General features: G+C 39.6%; 1 protein-coding gene across 1 annotated transcript in view; it reads right to left on the reverse strand.

Annotated features, from left to right (window-relative positions):
• rptor (regulatory associated protein of MTOR, complex 1) overlaps positions 1-24,669 on the reverse strand; it is a 499,208-nt gene that overhangs the window by 178,604 nt on the left and 295,935 nt on the right. The window contains exons 15-20 of the mRNA XM_059948392.1: positions 23,281-23,346; positions 20,869-21,060; positions 14,854-14,994; positions 13,065-13,185; positions 11,207-11,347; positions 845-1,003 (exon numbers count right to left, since the gene is read on the reverse strand). Of these exons, the coding sequence (XP_059804375.1) occupies positions 845-1,003; positions 11,207-11,347; positions 13,065-13,185; positions 14,854-14,994; positions 20,869-21,060; positions 23,281-23,346 (820 nt within the window). The remainder of the gene's footprint in view (positions 1-844; positions 1,004-11,206; positions 11,348-13,064; positions 13,186-14,853; positions 14,995-20,868; positions 21,061-23,280; positions 23,347-24,669) is intronic.

Consider the following 24,669-nt stretch of genomic DNA (forward strand, 5'->3'; position numbering starts at 1 on the left):
ACCACTGTTCTACATAATCCCATCGACTTCCATGCCCCTCCAATCCATGCACTTAACCAAGCTTTGCTTAGATGCTGAACTCAAACCCCCATCCACCACTTCCGCTGCAGCTCATTCCATACTCTCACCACTCTCTGAGTGAAGAAGTTCCTCCCCATGTCCTCTTAAATAGTTCACCTTTCACCCTTAACCCATGACCTCTAGTTCTAGTCTCACCAAACCTCAGTGGGAAAAAAAACTGTTTGCACTTACCCCATCTATAACTCTCAATCTCCTACACTTCAGAGAAAAACAGTCCCGACCTATTCAATCTTTCCCTATAACTCGGGTGCTCAAATCCCAGCAACGTCCTTGTAAAATGACTCTTCACTCTTACAATCTTATTTACATCTTTCCTATAGGTAGATGACCAAAAATGCACAGAACACTCCAAATTAGGCCTCACACCTTGCACAATGTCAACATACCATCCCAACTCCTGTACTCAATACTTCGATCTATGAAGGCCAACGTGTCAAAAACTTTCTTTACAGACCTATCTACCTGTGACACCACTTTCAAGGAATAATAGGCCTATATTCCCAGATCCTCTGTTCTACTGCTCTCTTCAGCACCTGCCCATTCACTAGGTAAGTCCTGGTTTGCAAATTCTTTTCTTCACAGGGTCTGCACAAGGATGACTATAAAGAAGAGTGAAGGTATTTGGTAAACTGTCTTGTGAATTTAATGCAGGGAAAAAAAATCTTGCTATAAAGCTGACAGGAATTCAGAGTTTATTTGGCCCCTAAAAGAATGAGCAACATTGAAAAGCAATTTCTGATAGAAATGAAAGTTTAAATCTTACCTATCAATGAGTTCAAGGAGCTGTAGGAGCTGACTCTCCTCATTTTGTCGATGGTTTCAAACGAAAGGATGTACTCTTCATTGTCAGGGCTTCCCAGGGTACTGCTGGCACTACTGCTCGTACTTAGATACCCAGGGGAGAAGGGGTTTGAGCTGCCCGCTGGAAAAGAATTGAGATGAAGGGCTGAAGACCTTTGGTAACACAAAACTTATAAGCATCATGTCTTGAATCTAAATCAATGAAAAACACATTTACTTGAGAAATATACTCAATTCGTCAAAAGCCATGAACATAAGCTCAAACCTGGAAATACAAAAGGTTTCATTCTCTCTATTGATGTTTATTTAGAACACAGTAACAGCTTGCACTGCCTAGTTACACCCATGTGACCAACTAATCTGTACGTCTTTGGAACGTGGGAGGAAACTGACTCACCTGGACGAAAGACACAGTGTCCCAGGGTGAACATACGTACAAACACCTTACAGTCAGTGACAGAATTGAACCCAGATCACTGCCGCTGTAACAGCGACACACTAATCATTTTGCTACTGTTACGAATGTGCCACAACTCTTGAGGGGCCGAAGGGTAAAAAGTAGCCCCCTCCTTTTTGAGAATCGCAAGATCACTATTAATTTGGGACTGGGACCCAGGAAATGAGAAAGAGACACAGGATTCTCAAGGTTTGGAATGTGTCCTGGGCCTCCAAAAGACAAAGACACAGATAACAGCCATTGTCTCTGGGAGATGGAATTGTGTATTGAGTACTGTACTATTCATTGAAGCCCTCAGGGAATGACCAGAGTGGGCTGGTTGAGGGATGGCTCCATCCCAACCTGATTGACATCTGAGACCCCATGAGTAAGGATAAAAGAGGGTCTGGGGAACAACCCCTTTAGACGCACCAGGAGAAACGCTAGAAGTCCCGTGACAGCGTTTAACAGCGACAGCCAGTGGGGCCCGTGTGCGTCCTTTCCCGTTGCCTGGGATTGGCGGGACTGACCACGGAAGTACGGCTTAGCTAAAAGGAAAAGGACACCGACAACATTTCGAAGGATTGACATCATAAAAAAGGAAACTCTGGCAAGTTCCAAAATCTCTCTCTTGACTCCAACCAAAGGCTGCAGCCTGAATGAACTAAAGTGACTTTTATATTTCCATCGGACAATACATTATCCCCTAGACAACGATAGAGCTATTTCTTATTGATTATTATTATACCCGCACCTTTTGATCTAGTATTGACGACGTATAGTATCTGTATGTTTGCATTGATATTACTTTTGTATATTCCGTTATGTCCCCCCTCACAGTCCTCGGCAGCCCTGTGTCCACCGTGGAGAATTTAAGGTTCCTGGGAACCACCATCTCTCAGGATCTGAAGTGGGAGCAGAACATCAGCTCCATCCTGAAGAAGGCCCAGCAGCGGATGTACTTCCTGCGGCTCTTGAGGAAATATGGTCTGCCTCAGGAATTGCTGCTGCAGTTCTATACTGCAGTCATTGAGTCTGTCCTGTGCACCTCCATCACTGTGTGGTTTGGAGCCGCCACCAAGCAGGATAGAACCAGACTACAGCGCACAGTGAGGACTGCCGAGCGCATCATTGGAGCCTCCCTGCCCTCTATTGTGGACCTGTACTCTTCCAGGTTGAAGAAGAGGGTGGGGAACATCATAAAGGACTCCTCCCATCCTGCGCATGGACTGTTTGAACTGCTTCCGTCTGGTAGGCGCTTCAGATCCCTCCAGACTAAGACTAATAGGCACTGGAGAAGTTTTTTCCCTACTGCGGTCACTTTGCTGAACAGTTAGCTGCCGGTTAACTGTCGGCTAACGATTACTTGGATTGCACTACTTGTATGTATAATCTATATTTTCATTTATATTTATCATTATTATTGTTTTGAGCAGAGAGATAACATCTGCCGGAAGTAAATTCCTTGTATGTGTACAGGTACTTGGCGATTAAAGTCTGATTCTGATTTTTACCAATAAATACTGTTAAAATAGTACCATCAGACTTCAATGGACCTCTCTATCTTTGCTGGTAAGTGACCCAGTCACGGGGTACGTAACACTACCATGCCACATTAATTTTCATTAATTTCCGATATTTATTTCTCCACAATGCTTTTACCTGTACCTCAAGATACCACTGTTCATCAATAGCAAGGAATTACTGAGGTGAACATGGCAGCACATGGAAAGGAAGGACTGTGGAAGAAGTGACTGGTTCAGAAGTATGATAGCAGTGGGGAAGTACATATTCTTAAGTCTGGATGACTTGGCTTTCAAACTCCTGAATCTTCTCCCAGACAGTAAAGAGAAAAGCAAATGGACAAGGTAGCAGGCATCCTTGATGATATTACTAGCCTTCCTGAAGCAATGCATCATTCAGATCTTAAGACACAAGAGAAAAATTAGGCCCTGCTCCATCATTCTGTCATGGTTGATTCAACCCCAATTTACTACTTGCTGCAAACTTTGATGCCCTTGCTAATAAAGAAATTATCAACTTCTGCTTAAATATATTCAATGACTTGGCTTCCACAGGCATTGGTGATAATGAATTCCATAGATCTACAATAGAAAATCCTCATCTCTGAAGCTGTGACTTCTGGTGGTAGACACTCTCACTATAGGAAACTTGCTCTGCACCTCCACTATGTCTATGCCTTTCAATATTCGGTAGGCTTCAATGAGATTTCCACCCCCCCCCCCAATTCTTTTAAACTCCAGCGAGTACACGCCCAAAGCCATTAATCTCTCCTCATACGTTAACTCTTTGATTTCTGGAATTATTCTGGTGAAATCTCTCTGGACCAGTGCATCCTTTCATAGAAAAGAAGCCCAAAGAAAAAAATGGACTGGGACTGGATGGAAGGAATTGACGAGCCTGTGATCGACTGGGCAGTGTTTACCATTTTTTCCTGGTTCCAACTATCAAGAGCAAGGCAGTTCTGACTAAATGTTCTGACACTGCACAGAAAGTTGAAAAGGCAAAACACCCCATCTCTAGATTGTCTGTTCAAGCCAAGTTTCAAAAAATTTAATGCAGGAATGGGGAATTCACGTGAATCTTACTAGATATTGAAATAAATTTTTAAGAGATTAGCTTAATTTGTCACATGTACATTGAACCATACAGTAACATGCGTTGTCAACGATGAAGAGAGTCAGAGCATTATGCTGTGAAAAGCCCACAAATGCTACAATGCTTCTGGTGCCAACATTCTCACAAGCAACTAACCCTAACCCATATGCCTTTGAAATGTGGGAAGAAACCAGAAAAAAGATTCAAAGGTTCATTCATTATCAAAGTATGTATGCAGCATACAACTGAGATTCTTCTTTTCCAGATAACCACGAAACAAAGAAAAACCATGGAAGTCATTTCAGAGAAAAACAGCAAACCCTCCTCGGATCACCCCGAGGACACCCACATGGTCACAGAGAGAACATACAACGTCCTTACAGACTGTGGCGGGAATTGAACTCCGATCTTCAGATCACTGACACTGTAAAGCATTATACAAAACGCTATGCTATTGTGCCGCACCCGGATAAGATATTTATCTATTTTGTAAATTAATTTGGAAAGTGTTAATACAGAACATCTTGCATTCTGACAGCTGCCATTCCAAAGTAATTCACAATTTTAAAAAATGTAGTCACTTTACATAAGGTAGAAATCTCTCACTATTGGCAGTAATTTAAGAATGTGTCATAATTTTAAGGATATCACAGCACGAGAGATTTACAAGGATGGAGCTTCAGATGGAGAAGTCTAATTATGAAAGAAAAAATGGTGTAAATTTCTGCTTCATGGTTACATAGCTAGTGATACTCAAACTTTGTCAGGACTGTTGGTAAAATGCCAAAGCAGAAGTTTAAATCTTTACTGGTTTCCTGAAAAAGCAAAGCAAAACATTTCTACACAACTCAAACCAGAACTTTTCTACACAACATAATATTCGTGCACTAGAGAATGTACATAAATGTTGGAAGAGGAATATTTACATCTCCCTTTAGTAAATGTTGGAAGAGGAATATTTACATCTCCCTTTAGTATCATTCTTCTTTAATGCATGGTAGCACAACAGTTCGCGTGACACTATCGTAGCTCAGAGCATTCCAGAGTTCAGAGTTCATTTCTGATGCCATTCTGTAAGGAGTCTCTGAACGTCCTCCCTGTGGAATATGCGGATTTTCTCTGGGTCCTCCAGTTTCCTCCCACAGTCTAAAGACATACCGGGTAGGTTAATTGGTCATTGTAAGTGATTAGGCTAGGTTAGGATTCATTGGGTTTGTTAGGACCTACTCCATGCTATACCGCTAAATAAATAAAAACGAGTTAATTAAACCAAAGCGACGTCACTTTACAAGTATGTAGCGAGAGTAATCACAATCAAATGACACTTTAGGAAAACAGAAATGATAGCTTCATTTGGATCAGGTCGCACTAATTGTGATAATATCCACCCTCAGAAATGAATACACTGCTTCAGATGAATGAATATTCATAAGATGGTTTGAGATTTTCAATTGCATTAAGATATTATTTATTGCAGTGGTATCAATCTGACACATTGATGATATTAATACAACAGCACTGCATTAATTAACTAATTACTTTCATATCTAATATTAAATTTGAATTGATCACAATTAACATTAAATCAAAAGAAAACATCAGATATTACATTGTCGAGTTGCACACTGAATCATGCTTACAGGGAGCTAGGGAATCTCTGCTGTCAGCTCTTTGATGTCAGGTCATAACAAAGTTCTAGTGATGTGTGGATGCTTGAGATATGCGGAGGGCAGGTCTTGCTGCAGCTGACTGACCACCTGCTGCTGAACTCACCAATGCACTTTGCATCCAGCCCCTCCATCTTATGCTCGGGAAGGCTGGCGTACAGATTGAAACCTCACTCTGAATGGGTCAATTACCATGTGGGAAAAGGTAAATATAACTCGGTGGACAGGCTGTTTTACTTTATTTTACTGTTATTGTTAGTATTTTGCATCATTATTTTACTTCTAATGTTTATTTTAATTCTTATTTTATATCAAAGACAACACAGATGGTCACATAACGGATAGCATAATGCTATGCAGTGTTAGCTGTAAGATCAGGGTTCAATCGCCCACACTGTCTATAAGGAGTTTGCACATTCTACCCGTGACCGTATGAGTTTCATTCCACATTTCAAATAAACACTGGATCATTGTTAGGGTTGTGGGCATGCTATGTTGGTGATGGAAGCACAGCAACACTTGCCAGCTGCAATCCTCCCTGATTTGATTTGATGCAAATGACACCTTTCACTGTACGTTTCAATAGGCGACCATTGAAGCTCATTTTCAATCTTTTCTTTTCACTTATTTGAATAATTTTCAATTCTTGTTCTCTTTTGAGAAGAACCTCTACTTAAATGTCAGCTTTTTCCTCAAATTCAGCTCTTCCTAAATAGCTTAGAATTCAAGGCCGATAGCTGAGTTAATTTGTACCAGGTGCCACAGTACTATTTTGTTTTCTTTGTACAAGAAAATTTGTATGTAATAGAAACTAACAATATCAAATTGGATTTGAGTTATTAAGTTATGGTAACAGTCCTGGTTTTCATAATCCTCTGCCTTAAATATACCCAATAACTTGACCACCACAGCCATCTGTGGCAATGATTTCCACAGATTCACCACCCACTGGCTATAAGAAATTCCTCTTCAGCTCTGTTCTAAAGAGAAATATCTCTATTCTGAGGTTGTGCTCGCTGGTTCTAAACTCCCCCACTATCTGAAACATCCTCTCCATGCCCACTCAATCTAGGCCTTTCAACATTTAATAGGTTTCAAAGAGATTCTTCCCCCCCCCCCCATACTTCTAAACACCAGTGTGAACAAGCCCAGCACTATCAAATAACGCCCTTACAAGCTTCACATTAAGGGGTTCCCCCATTGCCATCTCACCCAGTTCTGAGTACTGAACTCCCCCACTATATAAAACAGGCCCCTCATGATCTTGTACTGTACCTCTACCACGATCTTAAATGCAATCATCATAGATCGGCTGAACGAATGAAGTGATTTTATAGCTGGTATCTACCAGTGGAGAGAAGGTAGGGGGGGTAGATAAAATTTCAGCTACTTTGTCATTAAAAAAAATTAACCATGAAATCACATTTCTATCCAAATTAAGATGCTTAATTAAGTAAGTCTGTAGAAATGGACAAGTGGAACAATAGTTGAAAGCACTGCTTTCTTTCAAGCACGGCATCAACTTACTTATTTTATTTAGAGATACAGCATGGTAATGGGCCCTTCCAGCCCAACGAGCCCGCACAGCCCAATCATACCCGTAAGACCAATTAACCAACTAAATCATACATCTTAGGAACATGAAAGGAAACCAGGGCACCCGGTGGAAACCTATATGGTCATGGGAAGAACTTGCAAACTTCTTACAGACAAGAGCACAACTGAATCCGGTTCACTGGTGCCATAATGGTGTTACACTAGCCACTACGCTGCCATCCTGCCCCGAGAGTTATTTAATTGACTGGAATTGAATAGGAATCCTGCGACATATAACTCATCTCCTACCTCCCCAAGCCTGTACATCATCTACAAGGCTCAGATCAGGAGTGCAATGGAATACTCGCCACTCGCCTGGGTGAGTGCAGCTCCATCAACACTCAAGAAGCTTGACATCAATCCAGTACAAGGCAGCCCACTTCAAAGGTACATCCATGCTCAATACCATCCATACATCCATCCACAACCATCCATGCTCTCCACCATTGACAAACAGCTGCAGCAGTGTGTACTATCTACAAGATGCACTGCAAGACACACTGAAGCTCCTAGGCAGCCCCCTCCAGACCCAGGACCACTAGCATCTAGAAGGATGAGAACAGCAGATACCCGGGAACACCACCACTCGGAAGTCACTCACCATCCTGACTTGGAAAGGTATCATCGTTCCTTCATTTCTGCTGGGTCAAAATCTGGAATTCCCTCCCTAACAGCACTGTGGTTGCACCTACACCTCAGGGTCTGCACCAGTTCAAGAAGGCAGCTCATCGCCACCTTCTCAAGGGCAACTAGGCTTTGCTGGCGATGCCCACATCCTGTATATAAATAAACATTTTCTCTTTTCTCAGAAATCCAGTAAGTCATTTTCAGCAAAATGGTACAATGAGACATAATCATTTTCTTGTGGATTTGTTAACAACAATCTGACCAACAATATGTTTATGTTGTGTGATACTAAATATAAGATAGATGGCAGAGATTCAAAAGCAACAATTTAAATCCAAGCCTCCACAACAGGACATTGAAATCTCATTGAAATTCGTTAGACAGCAGGACATGCTATAATCCACCAACAGTGTTGATCAGGGCTGCCACTGATCTTCCAAGGATGAAACATCAGTTGAGAAAGGGGCATCAAGATCCAATCTTCTACCCATGTCTGATTATCCATATTCATCTGTCAGTGCAAGGAAACTTATAATCCTGCTTCATGATTTCCATTAATATTACAAAGCTTTCAGAAGCAACAATAATTTAAAAAATGCAGATGCTAGAAATCTGAAAGAAAGAAAAAGCTGGAAACATTAAAGGTGAGCAGCATCTATGTAAAGAGAAGCAGTCAACGTTTGAAGTTGAAGTTACATCATCAAAACAAACATGAGATAGCCAGGTATAATCATTTTTTAAACCTTGATTCGGTTTGCTATATGTTCAAATTTAAATCAATATACAAGATATTGGATGCCACAGAAAGTTCAAAATTATTTGCTTGCTTTACACATTTTTGTGGCAGCAAATTGACTTAGAAACTCTTTGACAGATAGAGGTCAGTATTAATATTGTACCACTAGATGATGCTAATATATTGCAAAAATGTGAACTGCTGCGTATGCTAGAAAAATTATGATCAATAAATCATTTATCAACATGTACTTATTGTAAGATATTCCATGGATTAGCATACAAAATCAGCAATGACTTTTTTTAAATTTGGCACTACACCATATAGAGAAATTAGGACTGGTGAAGAACAAATTCAAAAATGAATCTCAAGATGAATCTCAATCTCATGGTGACATATATGTACTTTGATAAAAAATTTACTTTCAACTATGTTTCAAGGACTTGCTATATAAAGGAGGGAAAGGAGGAAGGAGTTGAGGACTTTGACTGTGAAAGGCCTGTTTCTAATGATGGAGCTAAGAAAAACTGGGAATGTGCAAGAAGCCACACTTGGAGGTGCACAGAAGTCTTGGGTAGTTGTGGAACTGGAGAATAATTACTAACGATAAAGACGTAGAAGAATTTTTAAAATAAGGGTAAGAAATTTAAAACTGAGCCAGTACAAACAGATTTTCTCAGGAGGGCAAATGGTCAGCATGGATAATTTGGGCCAAAGGGCCTATTGAAATACTGTATAACTCTATGACCAGAACTAACAGTGTGAGAGCCTGAATAAAACTTAATGTTGGCTATATCTTGATTACAGCTAAATAGGTAGTATATAAACCAGACAAATATAAGGTGTGTAACAAAAGACAGACACTAGCCAGGAATGGGAGTGACTTAAGCAGAGGTAAAAGGATTCCACAGTTCTTCATGTGATGTAAACGACCAACACTGTAAGTTTCAATTGACGTGACAAATAAAACTGATCTTCTTCATCTTCAAAATCTTCATGTGACCCTGCCAATCAAGTGATCAGCGGCTGATCATTTAGACCAGGGGTGTCAAACTTATTTTAGGTCACGGGCCGGATTGAGCAAAATGCAGCTTCATGCGGGCCAGATCAGTCGGAAGTGTGCAAACGCAGCTTTCGTTGCCTCCGTTTTTTCAGCCTGCTCTCATGTGTCTCAGTCTCTGCTATAACTACAAAGTGTTTCACTTTACAAATTCCGTTTCTTATGAAGAAGACTGCCGAATAAACACTAAAAACCCTGAAAACCTGGTACCTGAATAAACTTAGCATTAGCCATATCATACACCATAGGCACTTCGATTACTGGGGCCAGCTTTAATAGTAATTAGATATTATCTCGCGGGCCAAAGATAATTCCACCGCGGGCTGGATTTGGCCTGTGGGCCTTGAGTTTGACATAGATGATTTAGACCACTATAAATATTTAGGCCTAGATCCCTTGTATGAACAGCTGGAAAACTCTACTAAAGGTAGTAGATTTAGCCCAGCACTTCATGCGTAAAGCCCTTCCAACCATTGAGCACATCTACATGAAACGCTGTTGGAGGAAAACAGCACCCATCATCAGGGATCCCCACCACCCAGGTTGTGCTCTCTTCTCACTGCTGCCAGGTGGTAGAAGGTATTGGAGCCTCAGGACTCGCACTACCAGGTTCAAGAACAATTACAACCTCTCAACTATCAGGCTCTTGAACAAAAGGGGATCACTACACTCACTTACCCTATCATAGAGATGTTCCCACAATCAATAACCTCACTTTAAAGACTCCGAATCTCATTATCCCTCATTTTTGTTATTTATTTATATTAACATTTGCACAGTTTGTTGTCTTCTGCACACTGGTTGATATTTCATTGACCCTGTTATAGTTACTATTTATAGATTCATGCCCACAGGAAAATGAATCTCAGGATTGTATATGGTCACATTTATATACTTTGATAATAAAATTTACTTATGAACTTTTTGACAAGGTCCTTTACTAATCTCACTTTATTCTCCATGCATTCATTCTCATCAACTTCTCCCCAGTTCCCACCACTCACCTATACATTTGGGGCAATTTATTAACCATCACACGCCTGAGTTATAAAGCAAATACTCTCTTAGCTCCATCGTCATGCTAACCTTGTGCTGACCCAAGCAACATCAGCCAGTTTGGGTTAGGTATGTATACAAGATCTTTAAAGACAATGAATGTTTAAACATAAAACTTAACTGTAAGTGATGACCAGTTTTATAATGGAGCATTCACTTATTTAAAGAAAGCCAATTTTAAAGATCACTGCTGAGCATGAGGCAAAGTTTAGTTAACTGAACCACCCTGGGAGAAGAGAGAGTGAGGAGTGGAAATCAAAACATTACAACCCTGAACCTTTCTCCTATACTTTTCATTATTGATACAGCAAACATTGTGATGACTTTCTGTGGAAGACAGATTCGTTTTACCTCACAATTTATTTGTATAGTACTTGGTTAAAAAAAAAGATCTAGTACTTGGTAGTATTTTTCTGTCCAGTTCAGCATGAATAGGTGCGTCATTAAGACTGTCTATGAACACACAGGAACTTGGCACATTCATTACGTTCCCACATATGTTTATCACCTTCTATAGCCAAACTTACTTTCTTCATTTAAATTAAGATTTTGAAGAGACTTGTTCAAGTTGCGAACTGAAGTGGCTGCACGGATATTTCCATAGGAACTCACGGTACGAAGCCTTGGGACAGCTGGCCCATCACGTACTGGTGTGAAGTTCCCAGGTTCTGTGAGTCCAATAATGAAAATAAATTAGTACGATGAGGGGATGACAGAAGCAGTTATCACATGTTTCATTTAGATTTTCTCGCTAAAAATTCTTAATGTTTGTTGGGGGGGGGGGGGGAATGCTTGTTAGATAGAGCAAAACAAAAACTTTAAATCATTGGTTTGTGCATTCCAAAAGGGTGGGACTTTGGAAAGTGGGGGAGTTCATGGTTTTTTTTTATCTCTGCCCAAAGTACACTGGCTGGTACAGGGTAGAGACCAGCAGGTCAAGCTTTATTGCTTTTTGAAGATAGAGCAATTTCTGAAATGGTAACTAGAAAATTAGCATATAATTCAGACAAAATAAATCTTGCAGGATATGTTTAAAAAATCTGACCTACTGCAAAATTCTTGTACTTTCTTGCTATTATTTGAGATTTTCAGAATTTACAATTCTTGTTTTAATTCTTGCATGGTTATAGTAATTAAAGTTGATGGAACTAAATGGGATTTCTTTTTCAGTCCTTAAATCTTCTGCAGTTTTAGTACTTTATTCAATGGGCAAAGGTATTAGTTTGTTCATTAAGATATGAAACTGACAGCAGTGTGGGACAATGAAAGTAATGAGTAAATAGTATGGCAATTTATGAGAACAAGTGGCTTCACTTGAAAAAATTATTATGGTAACTTAAAAAATATATAACTCTGGATGATTCTTGACAGATAATTTCTGTAAAGATTTTTTCCTGAATGAAGGGTGGATTAACTTTGACAATATACAACATCTTTGAAAATTTGCTTTTATTGTGTTCATGCTCTCTGCCGGTAAAAGGGCAACTATAATGTACTGGATAAATGTGATCCCAATCTGTATAAATCAAGTAATTTACTTTCAAGGATTGATTCAATAAAGGGAAATACTTTGACACATGGAAAACAGAATCCTTCCAACCATGGCACCAATGAATTTGCAGGCCAGGTGGCATCTACAGTCGACCGAGATCCTTTGTCAGGACTAAAGAGATAGTGAGAGATTTGAAAGTGGGAGGGGAGGGGGAGACCCGAAATAATAGGAGAAGACACCCCACTCATATCATTTCCGGTCTCCCCCTCCCTCTTTCAAATCTCTTACTATCTCTTTTTCCCGCTAGTCCTGACGAAGGGTCTGGGCCTGAAACGTCGACTGTACTTCTCCCTATCAATGCTGCCTGGCCTGCTGCGTTCCACCAGCATTTTGTGTGGGTTGCTTGAATTTCCAGCATCTGCAGATTTCCTCGTGTTTGCACCAATGAATTTGTCCTGTTTGAGGATCTGTGCATATTGACAAGAGTCAGTCTAAGCCGGGATTCTCAAATAATTTTTTTTTAATGCCACGGACCAATACCATTAAGCAAGGGGCCCATGGACCCCAGCTTGGGAACCACTGGTCTAAGCTCTTGAAGGAAAGAAGTTGCAAATATGTTCAACTTCATCCAGTCACGTTCATCACTTATTCTGTGCACTCGACATGAAGTGAAAAATTCTACTGTATTGGAGTACGCAATAACCATGCCAACCGAGACAATGTCTGAAAGTAAGGCAAGAATAAGCTCTTAATATTATCAACTTTCTTGTTCAGCTGTGCTTATTTCAGTCAAATAAGGGGGACCCAATTTACTATAAACCCTAAAAGTAACATCACTGTATTACATTGACATTAATGTTAAACACAGAGAAGTACACGTTAAAAATATCTACCTATCACACTGGCAGGAGAGGGAAGAGGGTAGTTCTTCTCTTCTTCCATGAACTGCAATGCCACGGTACAGAAATTACTTTCATACTGAATGACAAGATGACTGAATGCCACAACCAATTCCTGCCAATTAAAACACAAAATAAGCTAATCATGAAATAACTTCAGCACTCTGACCTTGTGTTTATTGCATTTGCCCAAGAAATAAGTGACCATAACAACTCTTAAGGCAGCATTAAGAAGCATCATTCCAAATTACACACTATCAATACAGTAAATCATGCAAGCAAAATTAAAAACAATTTGCAACCTTTACCAGTCAGCATCAGGATCACAATTAAATGAGACAAACTCCTAAAGGAGCAGTAAAGAAGCCCAGTAACAAAATACATATCTTATAAAGAGAAACAACATTTAAAAGCGTCAAAAGGGGAAAATTAGAAGTCTATGGAGTTCAATGACCTTCATAAATCTAAGACTTTTGCATGAAGATATTGAGTCCTGATGTAGGATCTCGACTCAAAATGTTGACACCTTTTCCCACTACAGATGCTGATTGACCCGAGTTAATTCAACATTCTGCTTTTCATTTAAATCAAATCTCCTTGTGTTTAGGACTCTTCAAGTGAAGCCTTTTCAAATAACAGTCCAGATCTTCTCCAAACAGACTTTAAACTTTGTACAACTTATGTGAGAGAGCTTCTAAAACATTCTTTACTAGCTTATTCCAAAACAAAAGAAACTGCACCAGTCCACAACTTTTAATCCTTACAAGGAAAGATCTAACAGGTAATCAGATTAATCAAACTGACACTCCTTGAATGAAGAAATATCAAGTTGAACTTTTGAGATCCTTTGAATGTGCATTTGAGTTTTAAGATTTGACAACTTACAACCTAATCATGTATGTTTCAGTTTATCCATAATCTCATTTTGGGTTAAGACAACACTTTCCTCATAGCTTGCCCTAAAGACACAACTTTCAAGGACATTTTTAAAGCAATTAAAAACCATGCAAAAATAGAGAGAAAATACAAAAAGAACATTTGTGTCCAATTGAACAGTGTTTTTTTCCTAATCATATCAAAGCTAGTAGCAATAGTTCTGATAAAGATTGTCATCCTCAAATGTTAACCCTGCTTCTCTCTCCACAGATGCTGCCTGATTTGCTGTTTGTTTTTGTTTAATAATCTTTCATGTTTTTATTATTGTGCTAAATCAGTATAAAATAAGCAAACATATCCTTAACATCATAAAGAAGCAAAGATCACATCTTATAATAAAAAATATACAAAAACCAAAGGAACTTGTATGCTCAGGATTGGATTCCTGGAACGTGGGTCTCAGTGTGCCACTGTTAACTTACAGTTCCATATAGGAAAAAATATATGAAATTTTATTTATTTATTGTTTGTATTTGCACACTTTTTGTCTTCTTTTTCACACTGGTTGCTTGTTGGCCTTTGAGCATAGTTTTTCATTGATTTGATTGTATTTCTCTGTTCAACCGCGAATGCCTGCAAGTAAAGGAATCTCAGGGTGATCAGGGTTGTATACTTTGATTCCTGCTCTACTGGTCTCAAGGCTCAATCAAATAGAAACAACACAGTGTAATTGTTGTACTGTATGCAACCAATGGCAGAACCCTTCTGAGCAAATGCCATGTGTTAATATTCTTGATATCAAAGTGTTACAAGCTTCTGAAGTGGTCAACAGGAGATATCTGCTGAGAAATAATTTAGCAAATAACTCAGAAACAGTGAGATGACTCAAAAGGCTTAAAACACCCACCTTCCTAACGACAGGACTGCCATCATTTATTAACTGAGCTAACATCATAGCTACATTGTGATCAATAGTTGTGGAATGGTCAGTTCTCTCCGCTGAGTTGCCCACAAATGTGCCCAAGGCAAAGACAGCAGAACATCGCACCTGGAAAATAGTTAATGAAAGCTCTGAGAAATAAAAAAAACCTAAGAGCTTGCCATCTTAGAATTACCCTTTAATACCACAGGATTTCATATTGATTGTTTCAATGAATCGTAGAGCAATACAGCAGGGAAACAGGCCCTTTAGTCTAAATGATCCATGCACAGCGTGCTGCCCAGCAAGCGAGTCCCACCAGCCCGTGTTTAATCCATAGCTCTTTAAACCCGTTATCCATGTATATATCCAGATGGCTTTTAAATGTTGCTAATTTGCTTGTAGCCACTATTTCTGGCAGCTCATTCCAAATATGCACCATCCTTTGCGTGAAGAAGCTGCCCCTGACTTTAAATCGTTCACCTCTAATTTTTAGTCAGAGAGTGGTGAATCTGTGGAATTTATTGCCAAAGGCAGCTGTGGAGGCCAAGTTAATGGGTGTATTTAAGGCAGGGGTTGAAAGATTCTTGATTAGCCATGGCAGGAAGGGATACAGGGAGAAGATAGGAGATTGGGGCTGAGAGGGAAAATGGATCAGACGAGGAAATAGTGGATCAGAGTCAATGGGCCAAATGGCCTAAATCTGCTCCTGTATCTTATGGTCAAAATCCATGCCCTTCTGTTTCAGTACACTCTCCCTGAGAAAAAGACTATGTGCTTTCACCTGGTCTGACCCTTCATGAACCTATTTACCAAACATTTACCAGAGCATTTCTCAATCTCCATCATTCCAGACAATAAAGTCCTAGTCTAGGCAATCTCTCATTATTAGGCCCCGCAAGTCCAGGCATCATCCTGGTCATTTTTTTCCTCATTTAATAGCATCTTTCCTATGATAGGATGACTAAAACTGTACATGATGCTCCTAATGTGTCTTGGTGGGCTATATATTGGAAGTTTTCATTTTGCCAAATCATTTGAACAATTTGTAAATATTTAATGATGTTGTGAGAAAAAATATATAGAAACATCGTAACACAAACACGAGGAAATCTGCAGATGCTGGAAATTCAAGCAACACACACAAAATGCTGGTGGAACGCAGCAGGCCAGGCAGCATCTATGATAGAAGTTGCCTGGCCAGCTGCATTCCAGCAGCATTTTGTGTGTGTTGCCAGAAACATTGTAAGTCTAGACAACAATTGCAAGTGTTGTATATACACTAGATTCACAATAGTTAAAAAGGTTTCAGCAAGAATACTCAAGTTGTATTGTTGTAGATATAGTACTAGACTGCCACCTCAGAAATAACAGCAATTCTCACAGTAGCCAAATGCAAAACTAAACATTCCATCAGCACCAGCAAAATGCTACAATGTCAGTAAGTACTGATTGGAACACTATTTGCCACTATTGTCTGGTCAGGTAGGTGAACAAAATTAAGGATTGTGGACACCTTTGACAATATATCTCAAGAACATAATTTTAAAAGTTTACAACTATAGCAGAAAACAAGTTTAAACAAATGCACCCAAGAAACCAGAGAAATGTTAATAAACAAGTAGACTATTAATTTATTTGAAACATGAATTTCATTCCAAAATATAAATCCAAATCTTAATCACTGATTCACAACGGGTTTCTTAGGACGAGTTCAAATTAGTGGGCAGCATGGTCGTGTAGTGGTTAGTGTAACACTATTACAGTGCTAGCTGTAATATTGGAGTTCAATTCCAGCTGCTGCCTCTAAGGAGTTTGTATGTTCTAGACCGCATGGGATTTCTCGCATATTCCAAACACGTTTGGTTAGGGTCAGTGAGTTGTAGGCATGCTATATTGGCACTGGAAGCACAACAACACTTGCAGGCTGCCCAGAGCTATCCTTGCTGATTTGATTTGACGTGAAGGATGCTTTTTACTGTATGATTCAATGTACTTGTGACAAATACAGCTCATCTTTATCAAATCCTTACTTCTGCAAGAAATTTTAATGGACTTTCTGGTCAAAGTGACCAATTCTGAAGAAGCATTTCACCATTTTTAATATCCTCCAGTGGAATATCTTTACATATTTATGGTTCAGAAAGGTTCAAATTGAGTTGTCATGTGAGCACGTACAAACAATTTAAATCTCATTTTCCAAAGGTTGTAAGGTTGGTGAAATCTGTCTGAGATGAGCTTGATTCATTGTATGTATTGCTATGTGTATTAATTTTAACCCAGAAATGTAAACAAAGAATTTAGATTGAGATACCATTTTTTTGTGCAAACTTGGGACTTCTCAACTTATTCCTACAGTGAATGAGGTATCTTTGTATCTGCTTACATACAGTGAAATGCGTCGTTTACATCAAATCGAATCAGCGAGGATTGCGCTGAGCCACGCTTCTGGTGCCAGCATAGCATGCCCACAAATTACTAACCCTAACCTGTACATTTTTGGAATGTGGAAGGAAACCAGAGCACCAGAAGAAACTAACACAGTCACAAAGAGAGTGTAGACGCTCCTTACAGACAGCGGTGGGAAGCAAACCCCAATATTACAGCCTGTGCTGTAAAGCATTGCGCAAACTGCTGTGCTGTCATTCCAACTAAGTAAATTGTCCCCAGTGTGACAGTAAGTGGTAGAATCTGGAGAAAGTCGGCTGGAATGTGGAAATAATAAAACCTTCCCCCTCCTTTTTGCTCTGACTTGTCATCTTTTTTTCCAGTCCTGATGAAAGGTCTCAACCCAAAACGTAGACTGTTTACTCTTTTCCACAGATGTTATCTGGCCTGCTGAGCTCCTCCAGCAATTTGTGTTTGCTGCTTGGATTTCCAACATCTGCAGATTTTCTCGTGTTTGGGAATAAAACCTGGACTTAATGTAGGATTAGTGTAACGTGGACTCAGTGAGCCAGTTGGGCCTATTTCCACACTATACTTTTCTGTGAGAGGACAAATGGATTTCGAGTCTCTTTGAAAAGACAATACTTCATTGCACTGCAGTGTCTGAGAGGCAAATACGCTCACAACTGGCATTTACATTCCAAAGGAATATCAGATTTATGAGCGAATTCCTCGAATGACAGACCTTTAAAGTAAGACCACTGGAGCCAGCCCTGGTCACTACAGACGAGATAGGTAAAGGTGACTGCAGCATTGTGTATTCAAACTAGAACAATATAGCTTCCCTTTACACAGTAGGGGCTGCCAGAAACAGACGAGGTAGGAATAACAGAAGGATGTAAAAACACACCTAACTAAGGGACAGTCATTTTATAACTTTAAAGTGTCATCGGTTGTTAGCTTGTACTTTCTATTGACTTTTGACTCTACTGTGAATGGCACATCTGTAAGGAATTCAAACATACAAAATTTACCAAATGGTCAATATCTGTAACTTGTAAGCCAATTCTGTCTAACAATAGCATTTTTCTGTTCAGACTTCAGAACAGTGTGGTGATGACAGGGACCATCTTGTTCTCCTTGTGCACGAATAAAATAAAGCGTGGTTGAGTCATAAGAGTGCAGGTGTTCCAGGTCCAGTTATTTTATTTTATTATCAGCGATGACAGGGTTTACAGAGAATGGTGTGGAAAACAAAAAACGCCCAGTGAGTGGTAGTTCTGTGGACAACAATGCCTTGTGAATGAGAGAGGTGAGGGGAGAATGGCCAGACTGGTTCAAGCAGACAGGAAGCGTGACAGTAACTGAAAGAGCTACATGTTACAGCAGTGGTGTGCAGAAGAGCATCTCCAAATGCACAACACATTGAACCTTGAAGAGGGTGGGCTACAGCAACAGAAGATTACATCAGTTTTCACTCCTGTACCTAATAAAGTGGCCACCAAATGAATATCACTGCAGCTTGTGGGGATATGCCGCATAAACAAACTGCATTATTTCTCTACATTATTGAAGTAATTACTCTGAAAATATTTCACTGCCTGAAATCCTGAGGTCATAGAAGACTCTATAGAGTTGCCATGTTTTCCTTTCTTTGTTAATCCACAGCTTGAGCATCCCAAGGGATGAAAGGGAAAGCATCCTTCAGTCAGACATCCATTGCTAATCAGCAGTGATTCCTGTTAGACAGCACATCTAATCACATGAGATTGCTTTGGCAGTGATCCTATCAGCTGATAACAACATTCACTGGACTTACAAACTGAACAGCCACTTTAGGCAACATGTCACAGGATGGCTACTACCTGTGTACCCACCATAATTAAGCAGTAAAACAAAACGAGCAAGAAAAAAATTGCATTATGCCAGTCCAAACTGCTGCTATGTTAAGCATTTGCTACCATAATCATACATTTTTAGTCTAGAAAACTAACTGTAAAGAGGGTTTCTTCTTTTTTGTTAACTAGCAGGAATGCTAATTTACTGATAACGAGAATGGTATTCCTTTGTAAACCAAATGGGGATTAATGTTCTTTCTTCTGAGTCTGTAAGCTTTTGTTGACGGGCTTTTGGGCAAATCGGCGCGAGGGGGTCGAGAGAGAGGACGCAATGCTCTAAGCTGGGCGAGGATCGGACCCCAAAGGGGGGTCCGAGGTCGGGAGATTCTCCGAGGAGGGGGGGGATGAAGCTAGATGTGCTTGGTTGACCACTCGGAGGGTCCTGAGCTGTTTGGAGAGTCCGAGGAGTTCGGAGGGTCCTGAGCTGCGAGTCGAGGAGTTCGGAGGGGATCGAATGGTGGCCAGAAGACTTCAGTAATTGAGCTCCAACGGCTGTGCACGAAGTGGTTTGGACTTTGATAAGTTTGGCGCCTTTTCTTTAATTTTCTCTTCATATATACTGTATCGTTATTAATCACTTAGTTATAGTAACCTTTATAAATTGTACTCATTTAATTGCATATGGTGTACTGTCTGTTTTTGGGTGAGGCGGGGACCTCACACAGCATCCACACCAGCTGATTACCCAGTTTGGCGGGGCCGAAGGCTGCTCCCCTTAGACGAGAACGAGCTGAGCGAGCCTGAGGCGACCCAGGGGGTTACATAACTTATACAAATGTTTGGCAGAAAATATCCTGAAGTACACGATAGTTTAAAGCCCACCTTGTTACACTCTGTCAAAAGACAAAACTCATGGAATATTTTATGGGATCACATTACATGATGAACTATAATTCATTGTACAAGTACAACTGGGGTGGCATGGTGGCATAGCCGTTAGCGTAATGCTATTATAGTGTCAGTGACATTTACATACCGATATAGTCTCAGTCAAAGATGGAAGCAGGCCCTTTGGCCCATCTAGTCTGTGCCATACTGCTATTCTGTCAAGTCACATCAACCTGCACCTAGATCGTAGCCCTATATAACTCCATGTACTTTTCCAAACTTCTCTTCAGGCATCATAGCTGTGTAGCAGTTAACACGACACCACTACAGTTCAGGGCACTGCAGAGTTCAATTCCAGCACCATTGTGTAAGGAGCCTGTGTACGTCCTTACTGTAGAATGTGTGGTTTTCCTCAGATTCTCTGGTTTCCTCCCACAGTGTATAGGCGTACTTTGTAGCTTAACTGTCATTGTAAATTAGGTTAGGATTAACTGGGGTTGTGGGGGTGCTGGGGTGGCATGGATCGAAGGGCTGGAAGTGCCGACTCCACGCTGGATGGGCGGGCAGATGGACAGATAGATACAGTAGATAGACAGATAAATAAATGTTGCAATCAAACTTGCATCTGCACTTCCGCTGGCAGCTTATTCCACACTCACAACACCTTGAGGGAAGAAGCGCCTCTTAAATATTTCACCTTTCTCACTTACCTAAATCTATGACCTCTCATTCTAGTCTCACCCAACCTCATTTACCCTGTCTACACCCCTCATAATTTTGTATCCTTGAATCAAATCTCCCCTCATTCTCCTATGCTCTCACTTATTTTCTGATTTTGGCATTGCGATTTAACTCACTGGAAATAGCAAACAGGTTTAGGGTCATTTACCTCAGGTATTGGATCTGAGAGAAGACTGTACAATTTCTCATGTGCAATGTCCCTTACACCACACCAGCGAGCAGCATCAAAATTCTGCCAGATACGACCCAAACAAATGGCAACCCACTGTCGCAGTAAAGGATGAGGATCACTCAACTGCTCCAGGCAGATAGCAATCAGATTACCCTGTAAACAGGCTTCCTGCAAAAGAGAAAATGGAAAAGTGTTTAAACCACTAGAAACCTGGTATATCATTAGTTTCACAATTTGCATAACTGATCTGAAATTCTGTATGTTCAGGTAAAAATTGCAATGTTCAGCTTCAGAACTGCCACTGCAAAGACCATCAGAAATAAATGCATTGGACCTGGGCTGTGAGAGCCAACTTTTTACAAAGAACCTGTGTTCTTTGCATTCATCTATTTTGGATGGTTTAATAAAATTATTAAATAATTTTATTTTATACCATTAAGTAAAATGCTCATGAAAAAAATCAGAATATTCACACCTTTTCAACACTCTTTAAAGATGTGGCGTTTGTGCATAAAATGCCTTTATCATTTCCTGTCAGACTCACTTTATGTACAGACACTCATGTGACAAGCATCGCTTTATGAACGTACAATCAATCTGTGTTTAAGCTATCCTATGTATCTATATTTATTGTGTTTTTATTATCTTTATTGTGTGTTTTTAAATGTTGCATCAAATCTGAAGTAACAATTATTTCATTCTCCTTACACATGTGTACAGGAAATGACATTAAACAATCTAAAATCTTGAATCTTAGTCAAAAACCGAATGGGGGGAGTCATTCTGTTGAAAGGACCAAAAATAAAATAAAATGTTTGTCCTGGGTATTTGCAGGAAACAAATCTCATTTAGAATTAGATTAGGTAAGAGTGCCCATCTCTATCTTTTAACATAAAATTAATCTGGGGTAATAAGAACTAGAATTATAATAAAACCTAAAGGAGGCATGATTATTAATGCCGTCAATAACCAATAACTCCAATTGAGAAAGTGCGGAGGTGCATCTACTAAACTGGAAATGGAAAGTACGAACTCCAGCTTCAGCAACACATGTGGTCAAGTGGGCTCACAGCACCACATGGCAAACTCCTGCTTCTACTGATTAGCAAGATGCTGTGGTAGGAAGAGAAGTAATCAAGCCTCAGTAAGCATACTGCAAAATCATGAAATAAAGGCACGTGAAAATGCAGGGAGAATGAGATGCAGATTCATCTACGTTACCTGGAGTACTGTCATTTTGTTTCACTGGATTTAAGGTGAAACAGACCAATGTGCAGATGCTCATATTCGTGTAAAGCGTGGTTCTTATGAATGCTGGGAGTGTTTTTACTAAGATAAAATTCCAATGGATAAACCTTAGAGGGTAAAATGAACGGAACAGTTTCGGGAACAGTGCTATTCGAAAGTAGCGAGTTAACACAAATTCTCTCTTGATATTCATGAAGAGAAATATATACTTTGTTCAAAACTGGGCAGGATAAAAGAGCAAGTGTACTGAATATTAATATGGAGGCTGCATCATGCTGTAAATAGATCCAAGGAAGAGGTGGCAAACAAAACAATTTATTTTTAAAATGGATTTTTACTGGGCAAATTTTACTTGCAAGCTTTTTGGAGAAATGATCAAGAATTTCAGAAAGCTTATAAATTGCCTTGGGAAAGCATAAAAATACTTCTGGAGATTGAAATAGAAAAATCACTAATTGGAAAGAAAAATACATTTGGTTAACATTTATCATAACGGTCTACAGCTATTGTGGTATACATTTTATAAATATAAGGGTAACTTTTTATATGTGGTTTAATTAGTCACATATTGGCCTTGGTCAAAAGGTTATGACCACTTCAGAGATTCACAGCATAATTCTAAATTGGCAGACTGGTGCATCGCTAATGGAGTGTTGAACTGCTAGAGAGCCAACATTTGGAAAAAAAATGTTTAACTGCACTGCCCAAGTACTCCCTATTCTCTGGATGAAAAACGGTTTATTGTCTTAAGCCCAAACCAAGTTCCTTTGACTTCTGCCATGGAAGAGAATGCAGACAGCTACCAACAATCATTTGCTTCGGTAAGATGAGTCCCAGCCTTACACACCATGAACCTAAGCTGTCTGAGCTTTGAAACATGACAATGGTTCAAGAACGAGCAGAGAAGATATCCTCGATAATCTTGCAAATATTTCTCTTTCAACGAGTAACATTAAAATAGATTATATCATTGCTTTAAGTGGGAACTTGATATGCAGCAATGCACTGCCATGTTTCCTGATGATAACAGTGACAAATCATCAAAAATATTTCACTGGCTGTAAAGAATTTAAGGATACCGCAAGGTCATGAAAGCATAAAATAATCACATCCGTTTTTATAAATTTAGCTATAACTTACCTGTCCTGTATTATAGCTGTTGACAATTACAGCTAAAATAAAAGCTGCCATTGTTCTATGTTCAGCCTAAACAAACAGAAACTTAAATCAGCACAACCACATAGACAAGTAATTGTGATATTCACTATTTGCAAAATATAAAATAAAGTAAGAACTAGGAGAAATTAGTCCTCTAATTTGTTCCATCCTTCAAAATGACCACCAATTCTCTGTGTCAAGCTGCACCCCAGTAATAAGAAGCTGAAGACACTCCCTGAAGCTAAAACCACATTTTCGCTATTTTCATGTTTTTGCACATTTTTGCTTACCATTCTAGAATCAGAATCAAGCTTAATATCATTGGCATATGTCATGAAATTTGTTGGTATGTGGCAGCAGTACATTGCAATACATAGTAATAAAACCATAAATTACAATAAGTATATAGTAAAAAATAAGTAGAGCAAAGAGATGGGAAAATACTGAGGACGTGTTTATGGGTTCATTTTTTATTTAGAAATCTGATGGCAGAGGGGAAGAAGCTGGACCTGAAATGTTGAGTGTGTGTCTTCAGGCTCCCGGACTTCCTGCTTAATGGTAGCAATGAGAAGAGGACGTTTCCAAGGTGGTGGGGGTCCTTCAGGTGGAATGCTGCTTTTTTGAAGCATCACCTCTTAAAGGTCTCCTGGAGGCTACTGCCCATAATAGAGTTGGCTGAGTTTACAACTTTCTGCAGCTTTTTCCAATACCAGAGATGCAGTCAATTAGAATGCTCTCCAATGTATCAGTGTCTTTGATGACATACTAATTCTCCTCAAACTTCTAATGAAATGTAGCTGCTACCATGCCTTCTTTATAATTCTAAACTCTAGTGGCCAGAATTACACAAAGCTACACGAGCTTACACAATTCTGTCAGAAGAAATGTGGTAGCACATCAATCTGTCCATTGTTCTGACTTTATTTTACTCTGCATTGCAGGTCTTGCAGTCCATAATGTAGAATCAGAAGAAGATGATACGAATGTGAGAAAAAAAACAATTAAAATAAAATAGGAACTTGATGGTCAGCACGAAGGCAAAAGGCATTTTTCTGTGTTCATGGCTCTAAAATAAATTTGTTAAGAACTTTGGACCAACCTGAAACTGAAAAGATGAATACAAAGTCAAATTTCCAATTATTGTTGCTACCTTTCAGTTATGTATGTATTTATCTATGTATTTCTTATTGCTGCCATCAGGAAGATGGTACTGGAGCCTTTGGACTAACACCACCAGGTTCAGGAACAGTTATTAACAGTCATCAGGCTCTTGAACCAAATGGGCTAACTTCACACAACTTCACTTGCCCCATCATTGAAATGTTCTCACAAGCAATGTTCTCAATTTCAAGGACTCTTCATCGCATGTTC

Source organism: Hypanus sabinus, chromosome 23, assembly GCF_030144855.1.
Source record: "Hypanus sabinus isolate sHypSab1 chromosome 23, sHypSab1.hap1, whole genome shotgun sequence".
NCBI classification, from domain to species: domain Eukaryota; kingdom Metazoa; phylum Chordata; class Chondrichthyes; order Myliobatiformes; family Dasyatidae; genus Hypanus; species Hypanus sabinus.